General features: G+C 43.1%; 1 protein-coding gene across 2 annotated transcripts in view; it reads left to right on the plus strand.

Annotated features, from left to right (window-relative positions):
• si:ch211-51a6.2 (neurotrypsin) overlaps positions 1-24,805 on the plus strand; it is a 38,037-nt gene extending 13,232 nt beyond the window's left edge. The window contains exons 7-15 of one of the 2 annotated variants that reach the window (XM_068020505.1): positions 2,299-2,477; positions 7,415-7,556; positions 8,717-8,946; positions 9,916-10,057; positions 13,669-13,874; positions 14,811-14,889; positions 17,498-17,620; positions 21,282-21,562; positions 24,230-24,805. In XM_068020505.1, coding sequence (XP_067876606.1) covers positions 2,299-2,477; positions 7,415-7,556; positions 8,717-8,946; positions 9,916-10,057; positions 13,669-13,874; positions 14,811-14,889; positions 17,498-17,620; positions 21,282-21,562; positions 24,230-24,585 — 1,738 coding nt within the window. In that variant the 3' untranslated portion in view covers positions 24,586-24,805. The remainder of the gene's footprint in view (positions 1-2,298; positions 2,478-7,414; positions 7,557-8,716; positions 8,947-9,915; positions 10,058-13,668; positions 13,875-14,810; positions 14,890-17,497; positions 17,621-21,281; positions 21,563-24,229) is intronic. The other variant, XM_068020506.1, reaches the window with a different exon arrangement.
• Positions 24,806-26,115: the final 1,310 nt, after the last annotated feature.

Raw genomic sequence — 26,115 nt, forward strand, 5'->3', positions numbered from 1 at the left:
TAGGAGAGGGGCTCGAAACTTCTATTAAATTTTTAATTTAAATTTGTAATGCCTATAACTTTAAACATTCAAATTAAATATAAGGGCTTGAAGCCCTTTAAAAATGGCGTCTGCGCAGTGGCGCCGGACACTGTTGCTGGGTATGGAGCGCCCGCCCCCTCCATGTCATCGGGTGGTGGGGGGGGGTTGGTCCACTCCAGCCAGATAAATGAACCGCCGCGTTTAATATCACAGGGGCTCCATGGAGTAAAGCCCGTGCATGCAGGCCACCATATTTTACGGCCGGAGGCGGCAACATAAAATTCAGGCCGTAGTGTGCAGAAGTGTTTCAGTAACCTCCTATAGGAACAAGAGGAGGCCATTCAGCCCCTTGAGCTTCCCATTCAATTAGATCATGGCTGATCTGTAGCTTAACTCCATTTACCTGCCTTGTTTCTATACCCTTAATACTTTCACTGAACAAAAATCTATCAATTTCACTTTTGACACGTTCAGTTGACCTATTCTCAGTAGAGTTTTGTCACACATTAGTCACATGTTTACTATTTTGATATCAAATATTAAATATGTGTGATAGAATGCTGAGGAGACTACAAAAAGTGGTTGTTATGATCTTAATTGAATTTCTTTGGTATTGGCGCATGAAACTGAAAGCTATTTATTTCCCCAACCCATTCATCTGCTCAAAAAAACCTTAATAGCTTTTAAAGATTTGCAGTAAACTTAATGATGCATAGTTAGTAAATAATATTAATATAATGTTCAACATGGAGGTAGTAAAAATTAACATCTCAAGTAATGAAGCAGTTCAAAAACAGGTCGTGAGCAACATCAACAGCTCTTGTTTCATAATCATGAAGGTTAAAGCTAATTTAACTTGGGGGGTGTGGACCGAGGGGCCTGAGGGAACCCCCAGCGACTCCTTGGCACAAGGCACGGCCTGTGTAAACTCCTTCAAATAGTTTAGTTCTGTCTCCTGCACAAAGTCGGCAGGAGTGATGACAAGGCTGACAGTTCAGACCCAAACGCTGGTGGAGTCCAAAAGAAACAATTAAGTCATGGAGTGATTGGGAATCTGGGCTATTCCCACTTGGAGGAGGGTGGGGAGAAATCCCAGGATAGAGGAGTCGCAAAGTCTTCTTGTTGGGCCAGGAGGCGCCCTCCTCCTCCTCTTGGGCTACAAAAACATAAGAAATAGGAGCAGGAATAGGCCATGTGGCCCCTCGCACCTGCTCCACCATGTAATAAGATCATGGCTGATCTGATCTTGGCCTCAACTCCACTTGTCCTGCCTGTTCCCCATAACCCTAATCTGTCTAGCTCAGCTTTGAATATATTCAATGGCAGTCTCCACTGCTGTCTTGGGTAGAGATTTCCAAAGATTCATGACCCTCCGTCTTAAATGGGCAACCCCTTATTCTGAAACTGTGCCCCTTAGTTCTAAATTCCCCCACAAGTGGAAATATCATCTCAGCATCTACCCTGTCAAGCCCCCTCAGAACCTTATATGTTTCAATAATATCACTTCTCTTTCTAAACTCCAATGACTGAACCTGCTCAGCTTTTCCTCATAAGACAACTCCTTCATCTCAGCAATCAACCTAATGAACCCTCTCTGCACTGCCTCCAATGCTGGTATACGCGTCCTTAAATAAGGAGAACAAAACTGTACGCTGTACTCTAGGTGTGGTCTCACCAACAAGGAACCTTCCAAAAGCAAATTCAATCACTATTCGCCTGGGCTGCTTCTGGCTCTAGGCTGCTTGTCACCAGCTTTTGTTAGACACTTGGGGACTGTACATGTTTGCTGCATCTCAAGGTGAAATTGTTGCTATCTGAATAACGTCATCGATCCCCAACATCTCAATAACACCTCCACATTCCCCAAAACCTTGGGAATTAAAATGGCAAGGGAGCGGGAACACTGCGAGAACAAAGTGGAGTGTGAACAGTTGCCATTTTAACTCCCCCCCGCCCCCCACAAACCCCCTCCTGCCTGCATCATTCACACCAGGTGAGCAGGGTTAAAATCAGGGCTGAAATTTCTGAGCAAGTTTCAATGTTTTCTTAAGTCTTCCGTACTAGAAGTAGCTAGCTGAATAATCACTGAGCTGTGAACTGTAATGCTTTGCAAGAGCTTCATATATATGGATTTAGATTGTTACTGGGAATAAACCACACGTGATCATATAAACTATGGAATAGGTACTTAGAGGGGTACAAAGGAACATTACAAAGTTTCTGGCATTCTACCCAGGAGACTTTTTCGTTCTTTGTCCTTGTCTCTTCCCTACATAGTGGGACTGCCAAGTCCTGGATGTGGTCTCACTTTGGTCACGGGACAGGTCCAATACTACTGGATGAAGTTGAGTGCACGGGCAATGAGCTGTCTTTGGATGAGTGCAAGAAAAGCAACTGGGGAGAGCACAACTGTGAGCATGCAGAAGATGCTGGTGTCTCCTGTGACCTATATGCAGGTAAAACCTCCAAGTGTTTACTTGCGCTGATTTTAAGTTGACTTGTTTGGGGCAGGGGAAGAAAATTACACGCGGAAACCAGCTGATCTCCCATCACTAAGAATGACCATAGAATTTAACATTATCCCTTTCATTGTCACAACCCTGTATTTGTTTTTACTCATTCTCAGAATGTGGGTTTCGCTAGCCATTTATTGCCTATCCCTAGTTGCCCCGGGAAGGTGGTGGTGAGCCTTCTTCTTGAACGGCTGCAGTCCATGTGGTGAAGGCACTCCCCCTGATCCAACTGCATCCTGGATAGTTTTAATCTATGTGTAGATTTGAGTGCACTGGTTAGATTTGCCAGCTCTCAAGGATTGGCCTGGAGTCTCCAGGCGTTAAAGACTAATCTCCAGGACACTGCTGTGAGCAAACTGGAGAAAAATCACAGAGGCAACAAAAAAATTGTGTTTTTGTTTTACTCAAAAGGGTTCCTTGACCCTTTTTGTTTACGAGTTACAAAGAAAAAGTTATAAAGTTACACAGTCAAGAATCATCCAATTGGCCATGGGCGCCGTAAAGATGGGCAAGTGTGTGTGGCAGGACGGGGGTAGGGGGGACGCGGAGGTGGGAAACAGCAGATCATGTGATGACATCTCCAGGAATATGTCCAAGCAACTGTAGAACTGGCTGGATCCAGCAGTTAGTGAAAAGGGTGAAGCGAAAAAATATTTATATAACAGAATATTAGGAAAAATGTCTATATAATAGTTTGGAACAATATAGTATAGTAGGCCAGCCTACACGTGACTCATCCACATTATGTGGCGAACTCTTATTGACTTTTGAAAGGGACTAACTGTACAAACAACCGTAATTTTCCAAATATAATATGCCTCCAAATATAATACACACCCAGATGTAATATGGACCTAGACTTCCATGAACAAAATGCCTTATCATCATGTATGATACACGCATAGACATTTGCAATATTGCAGTCATTATTCCCAGGGGCATGATAGGCAAGTTGCAAGTGATGGACATCAGCTGTGGCCTGTGCGAGAGTGCCACACTCCCGGAAGACTCCTGCATGCCTGCCTGTTACATGACTTATTACATAACAACTAACAAACCCGGACGATGAGTATCAAAATAGTCATCTCGTGAAAGGTTTTGGATGACGTCCCACTGCTTATGATACCAGTTGAGTGCTCTGGTGGATTAAAACCTTGCAATCCCCAAATGGTTTGCCTCAGAGAAGAACTCGCACCAAGTCAATCTTCAAAGAATGCACTGTTTAACCCTCTTGCACACAGCACTTTTCTTTTATAGCCTCCCTTGTGAGAGTTTCCATCATTCTGCCCTTATATAGTCTCAGGATTGACTGGATTCTCCGTGAGACCTACTTACCGGCTGCAGAAAAACCCATTTTGTTTTTTTTACTATGCATAATACGCAGCCCCTAACTTCGAGATCAAAAATGTTTATTATATTCAGAAAATTACAGTATTGCTCTGACCACAGTCGATGTAAATACAAATGTCTCTCACAACCCGTGAATAAGTTTACAACAAAGAACGTCTAAGATGGAGGTAAAAACATTAGGGACAGTCAAAATTACGCTGGTTGCTGTAATGAAAGTGTAGAGGGTAGGATTGGTTAAGCTTCAATGGGCCAAACAGCCTTTTGTTAGATATCTCAGAGCAGTTGCTGTCAAATTTCTTCTGAAGCCGTTTAACCTGCACAGGACAAGATCTGCCTACAACTGCCAAATCCTGGGTCATGTTGTTTATTTCACAAATTTAAGAATGTACAGTTTTATTCTCATTCAAAACCAGTGATGCCAAAACAGCAATGCTTTGTTCATAAGCCTGAATCTTTAACATAACTGAACATTTCTCAAACCTCACAAATCACAAATGAATTTTCTACTACAGTACCCCTTACGTTAGGTCTGATCAGGATGCGAAGCATTTGTAAACTCATACAGCCCCATATCTTATACAACTGCAGCAGTGCTCCCTACATCCTGTAAAGAAGTTACATTCTCTTGAATGGGACTTGTGCTAATGTGGAAGTCACATTTTGTAAGCTAGGTACTTGCATATTTTGATTATTAAAATTAAGCTGCTTTTTTGTAAAACCTTGCTTAAATCTGTGCATTTGAGGAGGATTCTGACAAGGAAAATCAGATTACTGCAGGGTCACGAACAAAGCATAGGATGATATTTTAACTCATTCAAAACGCACCCACTTCTACAGAGTTAAAATTGGGCCCTATTAGCATCCTCACAGTAGCTGAATTTTATTGTCTGCCTTATTATGCTCCTTAAAAACTACCACTGTGGTCATCTTTCCTAATATCTCACGAGACTCGGTTTCAAATTTTATTTTGATAACATTCCTGTAAAGGCCTTGGGAAGTTTTACTATATTAAAGGCACTATATAAATGCAAGTAATTGCTGTTGTTGTTATAGACCTTGGATATACTTCAACCAGCCTCAAGCAGTCAAAATTAGAATCCTTAGTTGCTTTTACATTGAAGCCTGGATCACAGGAGTGCAATCTAAGTGCCCCACTATCTTGTACAGATGACGTATAATGGTGGTTATTGTACTGGAACAGCAACACTGAAGTCACGGATTCAGATTCAATAAATCTAATCAATAGTGACTGATCAGCAGGAAAGAATGACTGTTGTAAAAAATAAAACTGGTTCTCTAGTGTCTGGGAAACCTACTACCCATGGCCTACATGTGACTCCAGTCCCACACTGCGATCGACCCTTCATACCATCAAGTCACTCAGTGGGGTTCATTTGGACCTTCGGTGGTCTGCCCGTTTTAACGGCAAAGAGGCCCCTGCTATTTGAATTCGGCAGACCAGCTGCAGATCACCAAACCGGTGACTGGTGTTCCAGTGCAGCCCACTAGATTGAGGCTTCAATGCCAGCCCGGCCGCCTGGAGGATAAGTTGTGGTTGAGGCATGGATGGGAGGGGGAGTGGTACGATTATGGAGGGTAGGGGTTTGGCGCATCAATAGCCAGAATATTTTTATGGGCCCTAGAAGAGAAAAAGTAATACCTACCTTTAGCCCGTCTCCTTGGTTCCTTCGTCCGTGAAGTTAGTCCGATGTGCCCTTCTCAGAATCCAACCAGGATCCCAATTTCCATATAGACAGGGACTTATCACCTGAAACAGGGACGTGTTTTGGACACCCAGCTGTAGGTCCCTTTCAAAATGGACCCACCATAGTGCCAGGGTTAACAAGCATCGAAGGTGACTGATCCCATTCTGAGGCCATTATCACCCCATGGGGCGGCACAGTGGCGCAGTGGCGTGCACCGCAGCCTCAAAGCTCCAGCGACCCGGGTTCAATTCTGGGTACTGCCTGTGCGGAGTTTGCAAGTTCTGCCTGTGACCGTGTGGGTTTTTGCCAGGTGCTCCGGTTTCCTCCCTCAGCCAAAGACTTGCAGGTTGATAGGTAAATTGGCCATTTGTAAATTGCCCCTAGTGTAGGTAGGTGGTAGGAATATGGGATTACTGTAGGGTTAGTATAAATGGGTGGTTGTTGGTCGGCACAGACTCAGTGGGCTGAAGGGCCTGTTTCAGTGCTGTATCTCTAAATTTAAAAAAATTAACGCCAGGCGACAGCTGTGAAAATTGACCTCAATCACTCAAGAACATGTCAACTAGGGTAGGCAACAAATACAAACATATATTAGAAAGCTAATATGAAACGCTGCAGTCTGAAACATTTTGTTTTATTCATTTCTCAGGATTTGGGCATCACTGGCCAGGCCAGCATTTATTGCCCATCCTAATTGCCCTTGAGAAGGTGGTGATGAGCTGCCTTCTTGAGCCACTGCAGTCCATGTGGGGTAGGTACACCCACGGTGCTGTTAGGAAGGGAGTTCCAGGATTTTGACCCAGCGACAGTGAAGGAACGGTGATGTAGTTCCAAGTCAGGATGGCATGTCCTGGATGGTGTCGAGCTTCTTGAGTGCTGTTGGAGCTGCACCCATCCAGGCAAGTGGAGAGTATTCCATCACACTCCTGACTTGTGCCTGGTAGATGGTGGACAGACTTTGGGGAGTCAGGAGGTGAGTTACGCGCCACAGAATTCCTAGTCTCTGACCTACTCTTGTAGCCACGGTATTTATATGGCTATTCCAGTTCAGTTTCTGGTCAATGGTAACCCCCCCCCCAGCCCCTCAGGATGTTGATAGTGGGGTATTCAGCGATGGTAATGCCATTGAATGGCAAGGGGAGATGGTTATATTCTCTCTTGTTGGAGATGGTCATTGCCTGGCACTTGTGTGGTGCAAATGTTACTTGCCACTTATCAGCTCAAGCCTGGATATTGTCCAGGTCTTGCTGCATCAGTGTAGAAATTCCTTATTTCAGACTGAAAGGTGGTATAAAGCATAATACACCCATTTAATATATTATTTCACAGAATCATAGACATTTTAGTACAGAAGGAGACCATTTGGTCCATTGTGTCTGTTTTAGCACCACATCGGAGTTTTCTATTCTAACACCACTTCCCTGTTCTTTCCTTGTATCCCACTGTTAAAGCATGGTATGTAAAGTACAATCTGGAGACTTCACTCCCAACACAGAGTCTCACTCAATGGGACAGTGATTCATGACAATCATGAATTTTTAGTGATGAAGGTTCTGAACCAGATATTGGGCGTGTTACTGCCCACATTAGGTGGTCATTTATCTCATTAGTGTTTGTGGGATTCAGGATAGCTGCTGTGTTTGCCTACATAGCAATGGACCTTCACTTCAAAAGTAATTCATAGGTGAAGTGCTTTGAGATATTTCAACATGAGGAGTTGAAATGTAAATGAAAGTATTCGTCCTCTTCTCCACCTGCACTCTTGATTTTTGCCCTTTATTAAATAAATGATACAAACGTGTGTTCAATGGATGATTACTACAGATGGTGTCTTACGACTGGTTGGAGGCAGAGATTCCAGTGAGGGAAGGTTGGAACTTTATCGCAACGGAGCCTGGGGTACAGTGTGTGACGACAGGTGGACTGACTTGAATGCTCAGGTTGTCTGCAGGCAGCTTGGATTCAGGTAATTTCAAATCCTTTCAACATCCGTTATTTAATAGAATGATGCAGCGCGGAAGGAGGCCATTCAGCCCATCATGCATATGCCAGCTCTCTGAAAGAGCTGTCCAGTTAGTCCCGCACCTCTGCTCTTTCTTCATAGGTGTCAGTGGTGGCTCAGTTGGTAGAACTCTTGCCTCTGTGTCAGAAGGTGGGGATTCAGGTCTCACGCCATGATTTGAGCACAAAATTATAAGCTGATACTCCAGTGCAGTACTGAGGGAGTGCTGCAGTGTTGAGAGTCTCATCTTTTGGCTGAGTTGCTAAATCGAGGCTCTATCTGCCCTCTCAGGTGAACGTAAAAGATCCTGTGGCACTATTGTGAAGAGCAGGGGAGTCACCCCTGGTGTCCTGGCCAATATTTATCCCACAAGTCAACATCACTAAAAACAGATTATTTGATCACCTCTATTTGATCATTATCACATTGCACTGTGTGCAAATTGACTGCTGCGTATCCTATATTACAGCAGAAGTACTTCATTGGCTGTAAAGGGCTTTGGGATGTCCTGAGGTCGCGAAAGGTTCTATATAAATGCAAGTACACAAACAATGAAGAAAGAAAAGGAGACCTGGGTCTCAGGCCCCACACAGTTGTGATACCTTGTGTATCGCTGTCCACCCCACTCAAAAACCTTGCATGAAAGAAAGTGCCCTTGGGGGGGAGGAAATGGGAGAAGAAAAATCCACGAAGGGAAAGAAACATCCTGAAAAAATAAAATCTATCGAGGGATATGGGCCTGTTGAGGATATTTTCACAAGTAACGCTATTGACAACAGCTTCAACTATGATTCGAGAGCATTTCACTAACATTACACGGACGCAACGCAACTATACAGAGCTATGAAGAAATTATTTGTTGTATAACAGGGCAGCCAACTCCCTTTGTGTGGTGGTGGTATATTTAAGGGAACTGCAGTCCAGTGTTCTTAATTCAAAGTTTTTCAATTCAAGTTAAACTGAAGTCATGTCAAGAAAAAATAAAATTGCGTAGTTTGCACTTGATAATTTGAAATTTTGTTTCCGGCACAAAATGTTTTTTAAGTAGTGGGAGTTACCTGTATTAAAACGCAGCAGACCTACATCCTCCCACTGTCTTTTTGCGATTGTACTTCCTGCCTCAGTGACTTGTCTTTACCATTGACCAGTGGCCCTGGGATTGTGGCACCTGAGGCTAAATTCGGACAAGGAATTGGCTTCATACTCCTGGATGAGGTGGTCTGCGCGGGGACTGAACCAGATCTTCTGGGATGCGCTCGGAGCAACTGGGGCCAGCACGACTGCTCGCATCACGAGGATGTGGGCGTGGTATGTGCACAGGAAGAGACCAATAAAATAAGCGAGTCTAATTTAGGTAAGAGGCATGCAGTTTCCAAGTAAACGCTTTTAAGGGGAAGCTGAGTAGGCACATGAGGGAGAAAGGAATCGAAGGTTATGCTGATAGGGTTGGATGAAGTAAGGCAGCAGGAAGCTCAAGTGGAGCATAAACACCAGCATTGAGCAGTTGGGCAGAATGGCCTGTTTCTGTTTTGTGAATACTATTGCTGGAAAAGCTTTAATTGAGCACAGGCAGCTAAATATTGTCAGGAGTGCTATTACAGGGCACCACCCTAAGGTTCCTGCCCTTTCCAAACATTTTAATCACACAGCCAGGTACAATGTTTAAGAGAAAACAATGATAGACAGCCTTATCACGATTCTCAGAAGCGTCTCCAAAGTAGTTCATAGAATAATACAGCACTGAAGGAGGCCATTTGGCCCATCGTGCTTGTGCCAGCTCTTAGATGGAGTTATCCAATTAGTCCCACTCTCCTTTTATTTCCCCATAGCCCTGTAAATTTTTTCCCTTCAAGTATTTATCCAATTCCCTTTTGAAAATTACTATTGAATCTGCTTCCATCGCCCTTCCAGGCAACGCATTTCAGATCACAACAACTCGCTATGTAAAAGAAGTGTTTCTCCGTGTCGCCTCTGCTTCTTTTGCCAATCACCTTAAATCTGCAGCCTCTGGTTACTGACTCTTCTGCCACTGCAAACAATTTCTCCTTATTTACTCTATCATAACCATTCATGATTTTGGACAGATGGTGTGAGGGAGAAGAGTGGGAAATATTTGGGGAAGGGAGAGAAGAGAAGGCAGGATGAGATTACAAAACAAGGCAGAGTCACGTTGAAAAATCAGAGCTACCCTAACAAAAATAGGTCAGTTGGTACGTGTGATGTTAAGGACTCTGAATCTGGAGCTCCTCAACATTGGTGGGTAGATTTCTTTCTGTATTTTGTTGCAGTGTTTCTTCTGTGACTGGTTCTGCTGCGTTTCCAGGGCCAATTATCCGACTTGTGGATGGAGAGAACAGCAAAGAGGGGCGTGTGGAGGTGTACCTCAATGGAGAGTGGGGAAGTGTCTGTGATGACGGATGGACAGACAGAGACGCGAGAGTCGTCTGCAGGCAGTTGGGTTACAGGTGAGTCGAGGAGTGTGACCACCTTAAAGCGGTCAGTCAGCTCTCTGAATACTTGAATCAAAAACATATATAACGATGGCAAAATTCAGAAACCTAAGAAACACATTGACAATGCATTTAATTATGTTTTGCTGCCAAGACAATGGCCCAGAACTTGCTCAAGTGGGCCATTACTGGGATGGCGGGACTGACGTGTGAAGAGAGGTTGAGTCGGTTAGGATTATATTCGCTGGAGTTCAGAAGAGTGAGGGGGGATTTCATAGAAACCTATAAAATTCTAACAGGACTTGACAGGGTAGATGCAGGAAGGATGTTCCCGATGGTGGGGGAGTCCAGAAGCAGGGGTCATAGTCTTAGGATACGGGGTAAACCTTTCAGGACTGAGATGAGGAGAAATTTCTTCACCCAGAGAGTGGTGAGCCTGTGGAATTCGCTACCACAAAAAGCAGTTGAGGCCAAAACATTGTATGTTTTCAAGATGGAGTTTGATATAGCTCTTGGGTCTAAAGGGATCAAAGGGTATGGGGCGAAAGCGGGAACAGGCTACTGAGTTGGATGATCAGCCATGATCATAATGAATGGCGGAGCAGGCTCGAAGGGCCGAATGGCCTACTCCTGCTCCTATTTTCTATGTTTCTATCTCGTGGCCCGAGTTGGGCTTTTTCCCTCACTTTTGCAAATTGCTGGAAATGCAAGTTGATAACAGGGCTTGTGAAAATGAGGAACAGAAAGAAATTAGTATTGATAAAGACCTAGTACTCAAAAAATTAACTGAAATTCCCTTTTTCCCTGAAATTAACTGAAGGTTGATAAATTCCCTGGACCAGATGAGCGACATCCCAGAGTGTTAAAGGAGGTGGCTATAGAGATAGTGGATGCATTGGTGGTTATCTTTCAAAATTCTATAGATTCTGGAAAAGTTCCTGCAGACTGGAAAGTAGCAGGAGGAAGAAAGATTAAATTAAGAGAGAGCAAACAAAGCAGACAGAAAGGACAAGTAATAACATTTTAATTACACCTAGTAACAACTTCCTCCAGTAATAACTCACTACCTGTAGGAGTGAGACTACGGTTTCACTCATTCACTTCTGGGCCTTTGAGGCTCTCTCATGTTAGGACCAATAATCATGTAATTAACAGGGTCCTTATGACATGAAATCACATTCCTATAGGTGGCAAGATTCATTTGTATTTGTAGTGCAAATGCTGCAATTCCTTGAAATTAGCAGAGCAATTGACACAGAGCTCTAGTTTTTGTGAGGCTAATGGTAGAGTGATGCTAATTGTCCAGCGATTTGCAGCTCACAGGGTACCTCTTCCTTGTCACAAGTTGCTGGGTCTTTTGCGCACGAGTAATGCTGTGCGCATTAAAACCTGCCATTACTTCTCGAGCAATTTCTGAGACATTTTATAACAGACAGATCCGAAGAAATGTACTTCAGTTACATTAGATATGTAATTGGGCAACGTTTGCAACACTCTGCGGCCCGGTGAGGGCGTGTGGGTCAGAGAATCTGACACAGAGGTCGGCACATCCGATTTACAGCACTCCTGAGTTTCCAATCATAAAAATTAACATTGTGAGCGCGGCAGGTTAAATCTGCTGATCTCTGTGCTCGATTCTCCGTTCTGTGCTCCTGGTGAGTGAGACTGTATACGGGGAGCACTACCATGTGAAATGTACCTCAACATCTCATGACTACAGTGGGCTGATTTTAAAGTGTAGGGTCGTGAATATACTGATGACCTTGCAGGTTCTATTATATAAAAATATGTGGGAAGATTTCCCTTGTTGGTTGTCTGTCGTCAAGCTGTAAATATGGGTACCAAACAAACAAAATCTCCCTCCTAGAATTACATGGAAATTACAACACGAGAAACAGGCTCTTCAACCCACCCAGTTCATGTTGGTGTTTATCCTCCATATGAGCTGTAGTCCTAATCTCAAATAGGTGCCCTATTCTGTAAGAACTAGGAGCAGGAGTAGGCCATACGGCCCCTTGAGCTTCCTTCGCCATGCAGTAAGATCATGGCTGATTTTCTACATCAACTGCACTTTCTCGCCAGATTCCCACATTCCTTGATTCCCTTAGTGTCCAATAACCTATCGATCTCAGTCTTAAATATACTCATCAGAGCATCCGTAGCTCTCTGGGGTAGAGAATTCCAAAGATTCACAACTCCATTGAAGAAATTTCTCCTCACCTCGGTTCTAAACGGATGACCCCTTATCCTGAGACTATGACCCCCAGTTCTAGACTCTCCAGCCAGGGGGAAACAGCCTCTCAGCCTCTACCCTGTCAAGCCCTCAAAGAATTTTATACGCTTCAATGAGATCACCTCTCTTTTAAACTCCAGAGAATTTAGGCCCTTCTACTTAATCTCCGATATCTCCTTTATTTGTTGCCATAATCCCTTTATTCCGTTTCCTTCAACCACCTATCAAGCTGAGTCTTAAATGTTGACATGTTTCTCTGCTTGAATCACTAATTTATATTTACAACCCTCATTCATAAGCTTTCACCTGCTCTTTCATCTTTTTTTTACTCGTCCATGCCATGTGGGCGTTGCTGGTCAGGCCAGCATTTATTGCCCATCCCTAATTGCTCTTGAGAAGGTGGTGATGAGCTGCCTTCTTGAACTGCTGCAGTCCATGTGGTGTAGGTACACCCACAGTGCTGTTAGGGAGGGAAATATCTTGCATTTGATTTGATATCGATGTTTCCTTGTTCTCTGCTGCTCAATCACCGGAAATATGTCTTTGGGGGGATTTTTTCAAGTATTCCCCTGATTGGCCACCATACCATCAGCCATTGGAAACCTAATTGTGCTGTTTACCCAGGGTTTCTGCTGAAGTTCTAACAGCTGATCCCACCACTCGTCTGGAAATTCCTAATGACATCTTCCATCTACCCTCTTCCATTCCCTTTATCGTGTAAAAAAAACCTTTATCATATCACCCTTTAATCTCTTCTGTTCTAACAAAAATAGCCACTTTATTTTCTTTGTTTAAACTGATAACTATGCGAAATAGTCTATTATGTAAATACAAAGGCTTGTGTGGGCCATTCAACCCCTCAAACTTGTTCTACCACTCAGTTAAGTCTTGGCTGATCTGTATAGTAGCTCCATCTACCCACCTTGTTTCTGTAACCTTTAATATTCTTTCCATATGAAAATTTATCAATCTCATTGTTGAAGTTTTCAATTGATCCCACCCAAGTTTCAACAGCTTTTTGAGGGAGTGAGTTCCAGATTTCCTCTATCCTTTGTGTGAAGAAGTGCTTCCCGACATCACCCCTGAATGGCCTGGCTCTAATTTTAATGTTATGCCTCCATGTTTGGACGGCAGTTGTGAGTAAAAATCCTTCTGATCACTATGCTCTAACAAGGTCAGAAACACAGAGGGGAAGATTTCCCGCATCAGCTGTTCTGTCAAAACGCAATCTCTTCAAACCATTTCACAGGTTGGGAAATCTTTCTTGTATGGTTATGGTGGCGGTAATACATGGCGGTCAAAAGAAATCTCTAGTTGCCGCACCCCACGTTCTTTGTAGAGGAAATGGGGAAGTGGGAATCTGACTGACAATGAAAGACGACTTCCTTTGCAGTGGCAAATCCAAAGCAAGAACAATGGCCTATTTTGGGGAGGGCCACGGACCTATCCACCTGGACAATGTGAGGTGTACAGGCCATGAGCATTCACTGGCTGAGTGTGACACACCTGGCTTTGGAATCCATAACTGCTGGCACAGTGAGGATGCAGGCGTCATCTGTGATTACAAGGAGCATCCACTGGAGGAGCTTAGCAGTGGTGGTGAGTATTGATATACACTGACGGGCGAGTGGGATAAGCTCCCATATAGCCATTCTTGTCCAGTATTTTCGCTGAGAGTTACTGTCTTGATTTACTCCATATAGCGGTGAATGTTGATAGCCTCACTTTTATTTTTACCATGAAATCCAGGCCCTTAATGAAGAATTATTGCCATCTAAACAAATTATCAAAAAGGTGGCTTACATGGATATATTCCTGAAACATGATTCTGTTTTTTCTCTTTACCGATACTGACAGACTTGCCTTTTAATTCCAACATTTTCTGGGCTTATTTTTAACTTGTAAACAAAGTGACTTCCAAACTTGATATTTTCGCCAAAACAATTTTTTCACACCAATAACCCTCGCCCGTGAAAATCCAACTTTACTTTCTTTATCTGTGGAAACGAAATGCTTTTATAATCTTTCACACAAATATTCCTCACCCTTTGCAAAAGTTATTTTGGAACTAACAAACCTCAAGCAAACCTCAAGCAGGATTGAAATTACTTTTTGTAGAGTAATGATCTGAAGGAGAAGTTAATACCTTTTAATGAACTCATTTTCAAAAGGAACTGGATGAGTATCTTATGAAAGAAGCTGAGGTTAAAGGGATGACTGTACACAGTGTATTTAAAGAAAGGGTTCGGTGGCCTGAATTACAATTTTTGTCCCTTGTTTTCTATAATCTTTTGTTTAAATCTACACATATACCAGCTATTTATAGGTAGTACGTTTACCCCACAGTCATAAACAGTCATGATAAGCTACATTGCTCTCAACCATTTCTATTCCTTCAAGAGTATTATTTAACGCTTGTTTAAGATCCCACTTTGAACCCTTATTTAAGACGTACCCTTTGGCTTTTATGCTGAAGAGTTTTTTTTTATTCCGTGGTAAACTTAAATGTTAATCGATTTTATTTGGGATGTTTAGGTTCTTTGCCTTCAGTGTGTGGCCTACGTTTAATTAATCGTCGTAAAAAGCGGATTATTGGTGGGAATAAGTCTATCAGGTAGGAATTGGAAATGGTATTTTAATCAACATTTTGCTCTCTGTTTGGGAACTTGGTGGTGAAAATGTCATCTAATGATCAGCTGAGTTTAAAAGTATACGTGTTGCCAAGTTTGGCCTTACTTTTGATAAAGGTAAATTAATAATTACAAAGATTATTTCATCTTCCTACTGGTTCACCAGGAAAGTTAGTTAATTGTGGGTCAGTTGATGTCTTTATAAATGCATGGGACCAGCTTCTTTGGAGAAAGGAGTTTGGGGGTTATAGAGTTATAGATGAGGTTGATTCACATACGGGTTAGGAAGAGATTCCGGAGGTCTCAGGGGTAAGGGCGAGAGGGAACACATTGTTCAAATAACCCTTTGTCACTCCAAGCTTTCTGCTGCTCATTCTATCAAGAAAATAAAATAATTGCTCCCTTATTTTCATTTCTTTAATTCTCCTTATTTTTGCTTGGGATCATCTTCACACATTCCTTTGTGACCAAATAGTCACTTCACTGCAAACTGTATTGCCCTCAACCAGCAATGTCACAGAGCATTCCTAACTTTAATTCCCAATAGACTAAGTTGCTAATTTCAGTCAGGTACTTGGAGGCGATAGGAAGTAGAGGCTAAACCTTTCCCCACAGGGAAGGATGTTCATGAGTTATCTGGAGTGTTATCTGGAGACCTAAATGTACAGCAGGATAACTGTAGTCTCTGTTTAATAGAACATAGCCACCATGGTTCATTAACTGCAAGTCTTAGCATCTTGTTGAATGACATAGGGAGAGAGGCTGAGAGTACATTTGTATGCATTTGTAATTTTCAAATTAACTTGCAATAAGTTTGATGCACAAGTTGTACCCCCTTGAATGCAAGTCTCTCGAGATTAATGAAGTTCATAGGTGAACACGTTCAGTGTTATCTGGAGGCCTACTTTATATCTGATGTGTATGGGAGGACATCCACAGTGTGTGTGATGTGTCTGTGCATGTGCACAACTATCTGTGGAAAATGAGTGAGGAAAAACATGAGTTTTCAATTACAGTCCACTATGTCTGTAAAGAGCATGTTTATAGTGGACGATTACATATATCAAATACTGAAAGCCATATACTTATATCTACCAAGGTAAATGGACATTGAAACTGGTTTAAGTGGATAAAACCTCTAATTGTGATATCTTCTTTACATCTCATTGTCCACTCCCAGAACTAGGGTACGCTCAATCTTTGCATCCATATAGATTCTGCTTTACATTGTACTCGATAAGGAAGTTAGAACCTGCATTGAGTGCTACTTAATTTTAAAACATGTACACTACCTCCTGATACAACTGGAATTGTTGTTTAATTGTATTCCTGTATTGACAAGTGCAGTGGGTATTCAATGTAACAACAGCTACTGTTACAGTCAATACCTGCGCTGGTCACCAGCACAGTGGCTGATTTAAACAGCTAAGTTCTAGTTGCATGAGTACGCTGTGTAATGATTCTAACATCTAACCAAATAAGGTAAATCTGCATAGTTTTAATCTGCTTTTTGATGCACCCTATCATTACCTCCTATCATTTTCTACACCTCTATTAAATCTCTCCTTAATCTTCTCTGCTCTAAGGAGAACAACCCCAGCTTCTCCATTTTCTTCACGTAACTGAAACCACTCATCCCTGGTGCCATTCTCGTGAATCTCTTCACCCTCTCCAAGGCATTGACATCCTTCCCAAAGAGTGCTGCCCAGAATTGGACACAATGGGCTGAATTTTTCCAGGATTGATGAAGTCCCGCCGGATGGGGCTGAAAGTGGGAGCGGAACCCACACTGGCGGGCAATGGGAGGTGGGACTCCGGGGCGGTATTTTACCAGTTGAGGATGGGACGGTGGCCCACCTTCTAGACTACAGGTCCAATCAGAGGGCTGGCAGTTCGGCAGCATCACCGCTAGCAGCTGGCAGGCCCCAGCGAACAAGGGGTGGGAGATGGTCACCCTCAAGCGGCGGTGCGTAGCTGCCGGGCCGGCCATTGTTGCCAGGGGGCCCCCTCTGTGGGCCAAGGGGCAGCCATTAAGGATGGCCACCCCACCCCACCACCCCTGGGAACCTACTGGGAGGCCGCCAGGATTTATCTGGCAGTCTCCCCACAACGTGGCGGCCCCTCCCGTAGCTGGTAAAATGCCAGCGGGGGGGGGGGGGGGGGGGGGGGAGGGGGTGCAGGTATGGGAAGTGACCCTTAATTCAGCCCTTAAGTGGTTAAATTGGCTGCCCATCCAACTGCAGCTCATGACATCTTCCCCCACTGCATTACCAGCCCTCCCGTCTCCCAGTCCATCTCCAAATGGCTGGTAAAATTCATCCCAGTGCTTCAGCCGAGGCCTAAACAGTATTTTATGAAGGTTTAGCAGAGCCTCCTTACTCTTGCACTCAATGCCTCTATAAGGCCAAGAATCTGGTTATAACAGGAAAAACATGCCTGCCCATATGGGTCCAAAATAAGCAACTTTCCCCCAGACCTAAAACAAAACATACAGGTTACTCTTCTCTTTTGGTTAATTCTGTACATACCATCACTGCACAGAGGTGTTTATAGGTGTTTTGCAGTAAAGGTATTTTTGGTTTATGGTTCCAGAGGTGGATGGCCGTGGCAAGCTTCGCTGAGGCTGAAGACGTTTTACCGAGAGAGTCGTTTATTGTGTGGAGCCACATTAATCAGCAACTGCTGGGTGCTGACCGCAGCTCACTGCTTCAAGAGGTTTGCAGAGGGCGGGAAGAATAATCCCTTGTTTTCATTCAAAAAGTAGTTTTGGTCCTGTTTCCTCAGTCCATTTAGATTTATTAGTGTGGCTGGCATTTAACTTTTGTTTTGCACTTGAGTGGTATTTGCACTTACCATGCATTGTGTTGGCCACAGACTTCAATGTGGAGACGTAACCATGTAGAACTTAGTGCATGCTTGTTTGTCATGAGGCTGCCATCTGTTAAGTGTCAGTGGTGGTTCGGTAGGTAACACTCTTGCCTCTCAGTTAGAAGGTTGTGGGTTCAGTTCCAAGTCAGAGACTTTATAAAATCTAGGCTGACACTCCAATGCCAGTGATGCTGTCTTTCAGATGAGATATTAAACTGAAGCCCCTTCCCCCATCTGCCCTCTCAGGTGGACATACAAGATTCCCATGTCATTGTTTTGAAGAATTTCAGGGGCATTCTCCCTGGTGTCCTGGTCAATATTTATCCCTCAATCAACATCACAAAAACAGAAGATCTGGTCACTATCACATTGCTGTTTGTGGGAACTTGCTGTGTGCAAATTGGCTGCTGCATTTTCGAAGCTACATCAATGACTACATTTCAAGAAAAAAATACTTCATCGACATACAAATTAGGAGCAGAAGTAGGCCATTCAGCCCTTCTAGCCTGCTCCACCATTCAAAAAGAACATGGCTGATCTGTTTGTGTCTCGAACTCCACACTCCCATCTACCCCTGAGCACTTTGGAACACCCTGAGGTGCTATATAAATGCAAGTCTTTCTTTCTAATTACTCACTTTTGACACTCACTGGTGACCTTGGAATTACCACCTTCCTTTGTCTGTTATTTTCATGGAGGCATTATCCTGTTTATTTTAACTGGGTTCACTCCTCTGATAAAACAGTAGACAAAGAAAGTGAGCACGAAGACATTAAAATGCTAATATTCTCACAGAGTAGTTGTACCCCAGTTTGGCATAATTGGAAAATTGAGGCCTCCATGTCTATGCTGTTGTGTGAAGATACCTGTAGACACCTGTATCCATGCTCCGCCAATGCCAGCTGCTTCTCTGCTTCATTCCATGGCTATTTCATTATAATGCTGTGAGAGGCTCTGGTCATCCTACATACACCAGCCCAAAAGAACTGATGTGAACATAATGCAGTAATTCAAGATTTATTAACTCTTAGTACACTTGGACGAGCATAGGAATTGATATAGCATTCAACATGCTACAAGCCCATCTATAACACCACAACTATCACTGGCGTAACCGTCAAATGTTTCTTCGATAGCGTCTTCCAATTCCATGGCAGAAGGCACATCTGCAGTTTCCCTTCCGCGTCACGCACCAGCCTGACTTAGAAACATATCGCCGTTCCCTCACTGTCGCTGGGTCGAAATCCTGGAACTCCCTCCCTGACAGCGCTGCGGGTGTACCTACACCACAAGGACTGCAGCAGTTCAAGAAGGCAGCTCACCACCACCTTCTCAAGGGCAATTAGGGATGGACAATAAATGCTGGCCGAGCCAGCGACGCTCACATCCCATGAACGAATAAAAAAAGTAAGGCTTGATCTCAGTGATTATAATACAGCTCAAAGGTTGGCTGATCCTTAGCACAAGTAAATAGAGTCTAAATCATCAGAACCCAAGGAATACATTTGATTATTCAGTATTACAATATCACAGCAGTAGTGGGGATGAACTTAGCATTATATAATGGGAAACTTCAGATTCGAAGATTGTATTGCATCCTTGGCAAAATTCAAGGTGGCACTGGTACCCTTCCACTGGTAATATGAATGTAATAATTATAAAAAGAATGAATGAAAGACCTGCATTTATAGAGCACTTTTCACAACCTCAGGATGTCCCGCAGCACTTTGCAGCCAATGAAATACTTCTGAAATGTAGTCACTGTTGTGATCAGGCCAAGATTACCCGTTGTATCGTGTGGTGCTGGTTCAGGTTCTGGGAGTCTATAGTTATCTGCTTGCTTGGTTAGTGGAAATCCTTGTCTCTTATTTTCTTTCTGCCTTTCTTTCCAAAACGACCATTTTCTTCAAGAGTTTCCATTTCAGGTGAACAGCGTTGAACTGTACAACAACAACTTGCATTCATATCATCTTTAATGTAATAAAATGTCCGAAGGGGCTTCACAGGAGCGTCATCAAATATCAAAAGAGATAGGTTTTAAGAAGCGTCTTAAAGAAGGAGAGAGAGTAGAGAGGCAGACAGGTTTAGGGAGAGAAGTCCAGAGCTTGCCAGGGCAGCTGAAGGCTGCCAGTGGTGGAACGATGAAAATCGGGGATGCGCAAGAGGCCAAAATTGGAGGAGCGCAGAAATCTTGGAGGGCTGGAGGGGATCACAGAGATAAGGAGGGGATGAGGCCATGGAGGGATTTGAAAACAAGCGTGAGAATTTTAAAATTGAGGCGTTACCAGAGTAGAGGGAAATCCTTGGAATGGCTTTTCTCCCTGATATCTTGGATGGCGATAGAGGTTGCTACAATTATCCTGAGCATCCTTGGCTTGAACACACATGGTGCAAAGTGCTATGATAATCTAATAAACAGCCTTCCATGTTTGAGCTGGAAGCTGTGAATTTACAATGAAATCAGCTCTCGTTTCCTAATGTTGTTTCCTGTGCCTGATTGCAGGCTGATCTTTTCCATCACCCATCTTCCTATGGGGACGGACAGCAACATTTATCAAACAGTCAGTCGTAATCAGCATCATGCACCAGAGGAAGGTGGGGTGATTGGCATGTTCTTGAGAGTTGTCATATACACAGGGAACAAAAAGGGGGCAAGAAAATGGAAGAACAGCTACTCATGGAAAGAAAGACTTGCATTTATATAGCACCTTTCATGACTGCAGGACCTCTTAAACCAGTTTGCAACTGATGAGGTACTTTTGAAATGTAGCCACCTATTTGTGCACAGTAGGCTCCCACAATCAGCAATGTGATAGTGACCAGATTATTCTGTTAGTTGACATATCATCTGAAAGTCAGCACCTCCAACAGTGCAGCACATCCTCAGTACTGCACTAGAGTGCTAGCCTAGATTTTTGTGCTGAACTCTAGGAGTGGGACTTAAACCCACAACCTTTTGGCTCAGAGGTGAGCATGCTACCCATTTAGCCAATGAGGGCAGCTATGGAGATGCTGTGAGAATGTCTTGGCCTTCCCTTTCCTCTTACTAATCATAGATCATAGAGAGATACAGCACTGAAACAGGCCCTTTGGCCCACTGTATTTGTGCTGACCAACAACCACCCATTTATACTAATCCTACATTAATCTCATATTCCCTACCACATCCCCACAATTCTCCTACCACCTACCTACACTCGGGACAATTTATAATGGCCAATTTACCTATCAACCTGCAAGTCTTTGGCTGCGTGAGGAAACTGGAGCACCCGGCAGAAACCCACACAGTCACAGGGAGAACTTGCAAACTCCACACAGGCAGTACCCAGAACCGAACCTGGGTTGCTGGAGCTGTGAGGCTGCAGTGCTAACCACTGCACCACTGTGCCGCCCTCTGCAGAGAGTGTAAAATGGAAAAGGTGAAAAACCTTACATTGTAAAAACTTTACTTTATAAAACCTCCATTTCAAAAAGAGCTTTGTGTTTACTGAGCTGTTGAATGTTTCAGATTTGGTAACAAAACGCGACCTTACTTTATTCGGGTTGGAGATTATCACACAGCCGTGGAGGATGAATATGAGCGAGAAATCCCTGTTGAGAGGATTGTCACACACAAGAACTACAAGCCAGACAGCAGTGATAATGATATAGCGCTGGTGAGAATGAAAGGCAAAGAAGGACATTGTGTGACATTTAATCAGTATGCAACACCAGTCTGTTTACCAGGCAGAAAGGAAAAGATCAGAATAAACAGGCAAACCTGTTACATCACTGGTTGGGGAGATACAGGTAAGCAGTTTCCAACTGCTGCAATTATTCATAGAATTACATCAAATTTACAACATAGATACACGCCATTCGGCCCAACTGGTCTCTGCCGGTGTTTATGCTCCACACAAGCCTACTCCCACCTTTCATCTAACCTCATCAACATATCTTTCTATTCCTTTCTCCCTCATGTGTTTATCCAGCTTCCCCTCAAATAGTTCTATATTGTTCACCTCAACTACTCCTTGTGGTAGCGAGTTCCACATTCGAACCACTCGCTGGATAAAGAAGTTTTCCCCTGAATTCTTTATTACATTTATTAGTGATGATCTTGGTCTAGAGTCACCACTTCGGGCGCAATCAGGAAACTGGGCATACATTTGCGCTGTTTTTCCAAAGTGAAGTTCAAATATCCCTCAACTCATTTGCATAATCACAAATGAAAAATCTTCCATGAATCAGTGCAGAGTTTACTCATGTAACAATTTTTTTCCCTTTGTATTAAAAAATATTCTTTGATATATTTAGGAGTGGTAACCTGATGCAGTTTTATTAATACAGCTTGTTAATACACAAAAGATAAGCAATTATAATATGAGTGTCTAGTCCTCCGTCTGTAAGTAACCTGATTTTAAGAAACTGTCAGAACCATTTATAAGTTCATTGGTATATAGTAGCCTGTTTCTTAGCAAATTAAATATTTTGAAGCTTATAAAAGGTGCCTATTAGTGACCTTGCACTTAAAAAACAAAGAGCTTAACTTTTACTATTGCTTCAGTTGTACACAACCTTGGTCAGACCCCAACTGGAGTACATCAGAAAGATATATTGGCCTTGGACAGGTACAGTGCAACTTCATCAGAGTGACACCAGTGTGTCAAGGGTTAAACTATGAGGCTGGTTTGTATTTTTTTTGAGTTTCAAAGGTTGAGAAGTGATCTAATCGAGGTGTTTAAAAGGATACTTAAAGAGATAACAGTTTCCCCTATGGGGGGCATCCAGAATAAAAGGGTATCATCTTAAAATTAGAGCCAGGCCCTTTAGGAATGAAATCAGGAAGCATTTTTTCACACAAAGAATACTGGAAATCTGGAATAAATGATGGCTGTGGATGTTGGGTCAATTGAAACTTCCAAGACTGAGAATAATAGACTTTTGTCAGGTAAAGGTAGCAAGCGATCTGGAGCAAAGGCCATGAATAGTGGAACAGGATCTGAATAGCCTCCTCCTGTTCCGACATGCAATGTGATAGTAAAGACCTTTACAATCTGGTTTTTACCATTTAGTTACATGCAGAGAGGAAGCTGTCCCCCATCCTTCAGCCCTGATAATATGCACTTTTTCACTCTTCCGTGACTTTGCCACAGTGTTATCAAATAGCACAGCACGAGACCATTTGGCCCATCAAGTCTAGATCAAGTCTTTCAAAGACCAAATTTGACAGTCCCACTCCCTTGCTCTTTCCCCATATCTCTGCAATTTTTTCTCCTTCAAATATTAATCCCGTTCCATTTTGAAGGCTACTATTAAATCAGTTTCCATCACCCTGTCACGAACCACTCATTGCATAAAAAACCTTTTCCTCACCTCACCTCTGCTTCCTTTGCCAATCACCATGGGGAGATGGTAGCATCTTGGTAATGCAGTAATCCAGAGGCCTAGGCTAATGCCCTGGGGACGTGGGTTCAAATCCCATCACGGCAGCTAGTGGAATTTAAATTTAATTAATAAAAAATTTTGGAATTGAAAAATTGATAGTTTCAATTGTCATTAGGAACCCCTGTGGTCCACTAATGTCCTTTAGGGAAGGAAATCTGATGTCCTAACCTGGTCTGGCCTACATGTGACTCCAGATCCGCAGCAACGTAGCTGACTCTTAACTGCCCTCTGAAATGGCCTAGCAAGTCACTCAGTTGTCAAGGGCAATTAGGGATGGGCAACAAATGTCTCCTCTACTCTGAGGAGAAAAATCACAGCTTCTCCAGCTATTCACATCACTGTAATCCCTCAACCCTGGAAGCACTCTAGTTAATCTCTTCTGTACTCTCTCCAAAGCCTTCATGTCCTTCCTAAAGTGTGGTGTCCAGAATTGGACACAGTACACCAGCTGGGGCCAATCTAGGGTAGAAGATAATGTGGTAAATGTAGCAATATTTTGAAAAAGGATACTCCTTAAAACATATCAGAATAGAACTTTCAATTGGCAAAGTTTATGTACGAGTACTTACCCTGCTTCTACTGCATTATTGTATGCACTGTCTTCACACAGGCATCGCACTGCTTAAAATAAATGTTCCTGTGTGAAAATTGTTTACATTGAATTACATGGCACAGAAAGGGGCCATTCGGCCCATCATGTCTTTGCTGGATCATTGAAAGAATTATCCAAATCCATTAGTCCCACTCCCCTGCACTTTCTCCATAGCCCTGCAGATTTTTTCTTTTCAAGTATTTACCCAATTTCCTTTTGAAAGTTACTATTAAATCTGCTTCCACTGCCCTTTCAGGCAGCGCATGCCAGATCACAGGAGCTCACTGTGTGAAACAAAAAGGAAGGCATTGAGAGCACATACATCAACTTTGCCAGTTGCAAGCTCTACCTTATTGCATTGAAGTAAAATGGCCAACACTGGCCACTCTAGAGGCAAGTAATGCGATGACTCATTGTCGTTCTAACCTACTTTTTAGGAAGATCCTACTCAAGAACTTTATTACAAGGCGCTGTCCCCTTACTGCCAAAGAAGATTTGTGAACGCCGCTACAGGAACAAGTTTACTGCCCGCATGATTTGCGCGGGCAATCTGTCTGAGCACAAGCGGGTTGATAGTTGCCAGGGCGACAGCGGTGGGCCTCTGATGTGCCAGCGCACAGGAGGACGCTGGGTCATTTTAGGCATCACCTCATGGGGCTACGGATGTGGAAGAAAGGACTCTCCTGGTGTTTACACAAAAGTGTCCAAATTTGTCTCTTGGATCAAGAAAGTGACTGAAACCAAAGTGAAAATGCAGGAAAACCTGGTGAGCAAGCAAGCTCAGAAGGCATAAGGTGGCAGGGGAACGGGGAAAAACTGCTTCAAACAATAAACGGCCAAATTATTTCTTACTCAGCTGCACCAACGAGCTCCTGGAGTAATAATTGGGATATAATCTCTCTCCATTAGACATTTAAAACAACCAGCAAACATAATGTTACAATAAACTACAGACAATAAAAATAATTGATGCTGGCGATTCCCTTGGTGAGGAATAGGCTGATGTTTGACAATTCTATTGACAGTTATTTAAATGATGCATTGCATTATCTTTCTCACCAGTTTTTTGGCTATTCAAAAGCACGGAGGGAGATTCTTCCATCTGCTATTCACGGCAAAAACTTAAATATGTTTTTTTTAAGCTACTTCTTAGATTTTCTCTTCTCCTTACATTTGTTTTGTAAACTAGAACGGGGTTAGTTAGTTCTTGGCCTTGAAATCATTAAAATTGAGCTGCCCCGAGATGATAACCCTTATTATGGCCTAGTAAGGTGGTGTAGTATAGTAAGGTCATTGCAACACATGACTTGCATACATATCAGGTACACAGATCATTAGAATGTCACGAGCAGGTACAGAAAATAATCCAAAAGGCTAATGGAATGCTGACCTTTATATCCAGAGGACTAGAATACAAGGGGGTAGAAGTCACACTTCAACTATACAAAGCCCTGGTCCGACCTCACCTGGAGTTACTGTGAGCACTGGACCTTAGGAAGGATATATTGACCTTGGAGGGAGTGCAACGTAGATTTACCAGAATGATACCTGGACATCGAGGGTGAAATTACAAGGAGAGGTTTCAAAAACTATGGTTGTATTCCCTGGAATTTAGAAAGTTAATGGGTGATTTGTTCGAAGATATTAAGGAGAACAGCTAGGGTAGAGAGAGAGAAACAATGTCTGCTGGTTGGGGAGTCTAGGACTAGGGGGCAGAGGCTAAATATTAGAGCCAGATTTTTCAGGAGCGAAATTAGGGAACACTTCTACACACAAAGGGTGGTAGAAGTTTGGAACTCTCTTCCACAAATGGCAATGGATGCTGGATCAACCTGTGAATTTTAAATCTGAGATTGTTAGATTTGTATTAAACATAGGGATTAAGGGATATGGAGTTAGGTCACTGAACAGCCAGGGTCTCATTGAATGGCGGAACAGGCTGGAGGGGCTGAATGGCCTCCTCCTGTTCCTTTGTTCATATGTTCCCATTCGCTGATACAATACTAAGCTAAACACACAGCCCCAGGCTAACTCTCTCCCTGGCAGGTTAAAACAGGAAGACACAAAATGTGGCTCACTTTTTTTTCACATATTATCCCGGGTGATTAACTTGACTTCTGGTCAATTGTTGGGGCATCACTATGATTGCTTATCAGACCACTGCTGTAAAGAGTGTGATATGGTGAATATGATTTCTCTGAAATGAAAGAGGTTGCAATTATGAGAGGACTGACCCAACGCACAAAGCACATCATCCGCGATTGCAGGCAGCTCAAGGCACAAAAGGGCGGACAGACCTCAGCCACCCTGTGCATGTGCATAC

This window comes from Heterodontus francisci, chromosome 42 (genome assembly GCF_036365525.1).
Source record: "Heterodontus francisci isolate sHetFra1 chromosome 42, sHetFra1.hap1, whole genome shotgun sequence".
In the NCBI taxonomy this organism is placed as follows: Eukaryota; Metazoa; Chordata; class Chondrichthyes; order Heterodontiformes; family Heterodontidae; genus Heterodontus; species Heterodontus francisci.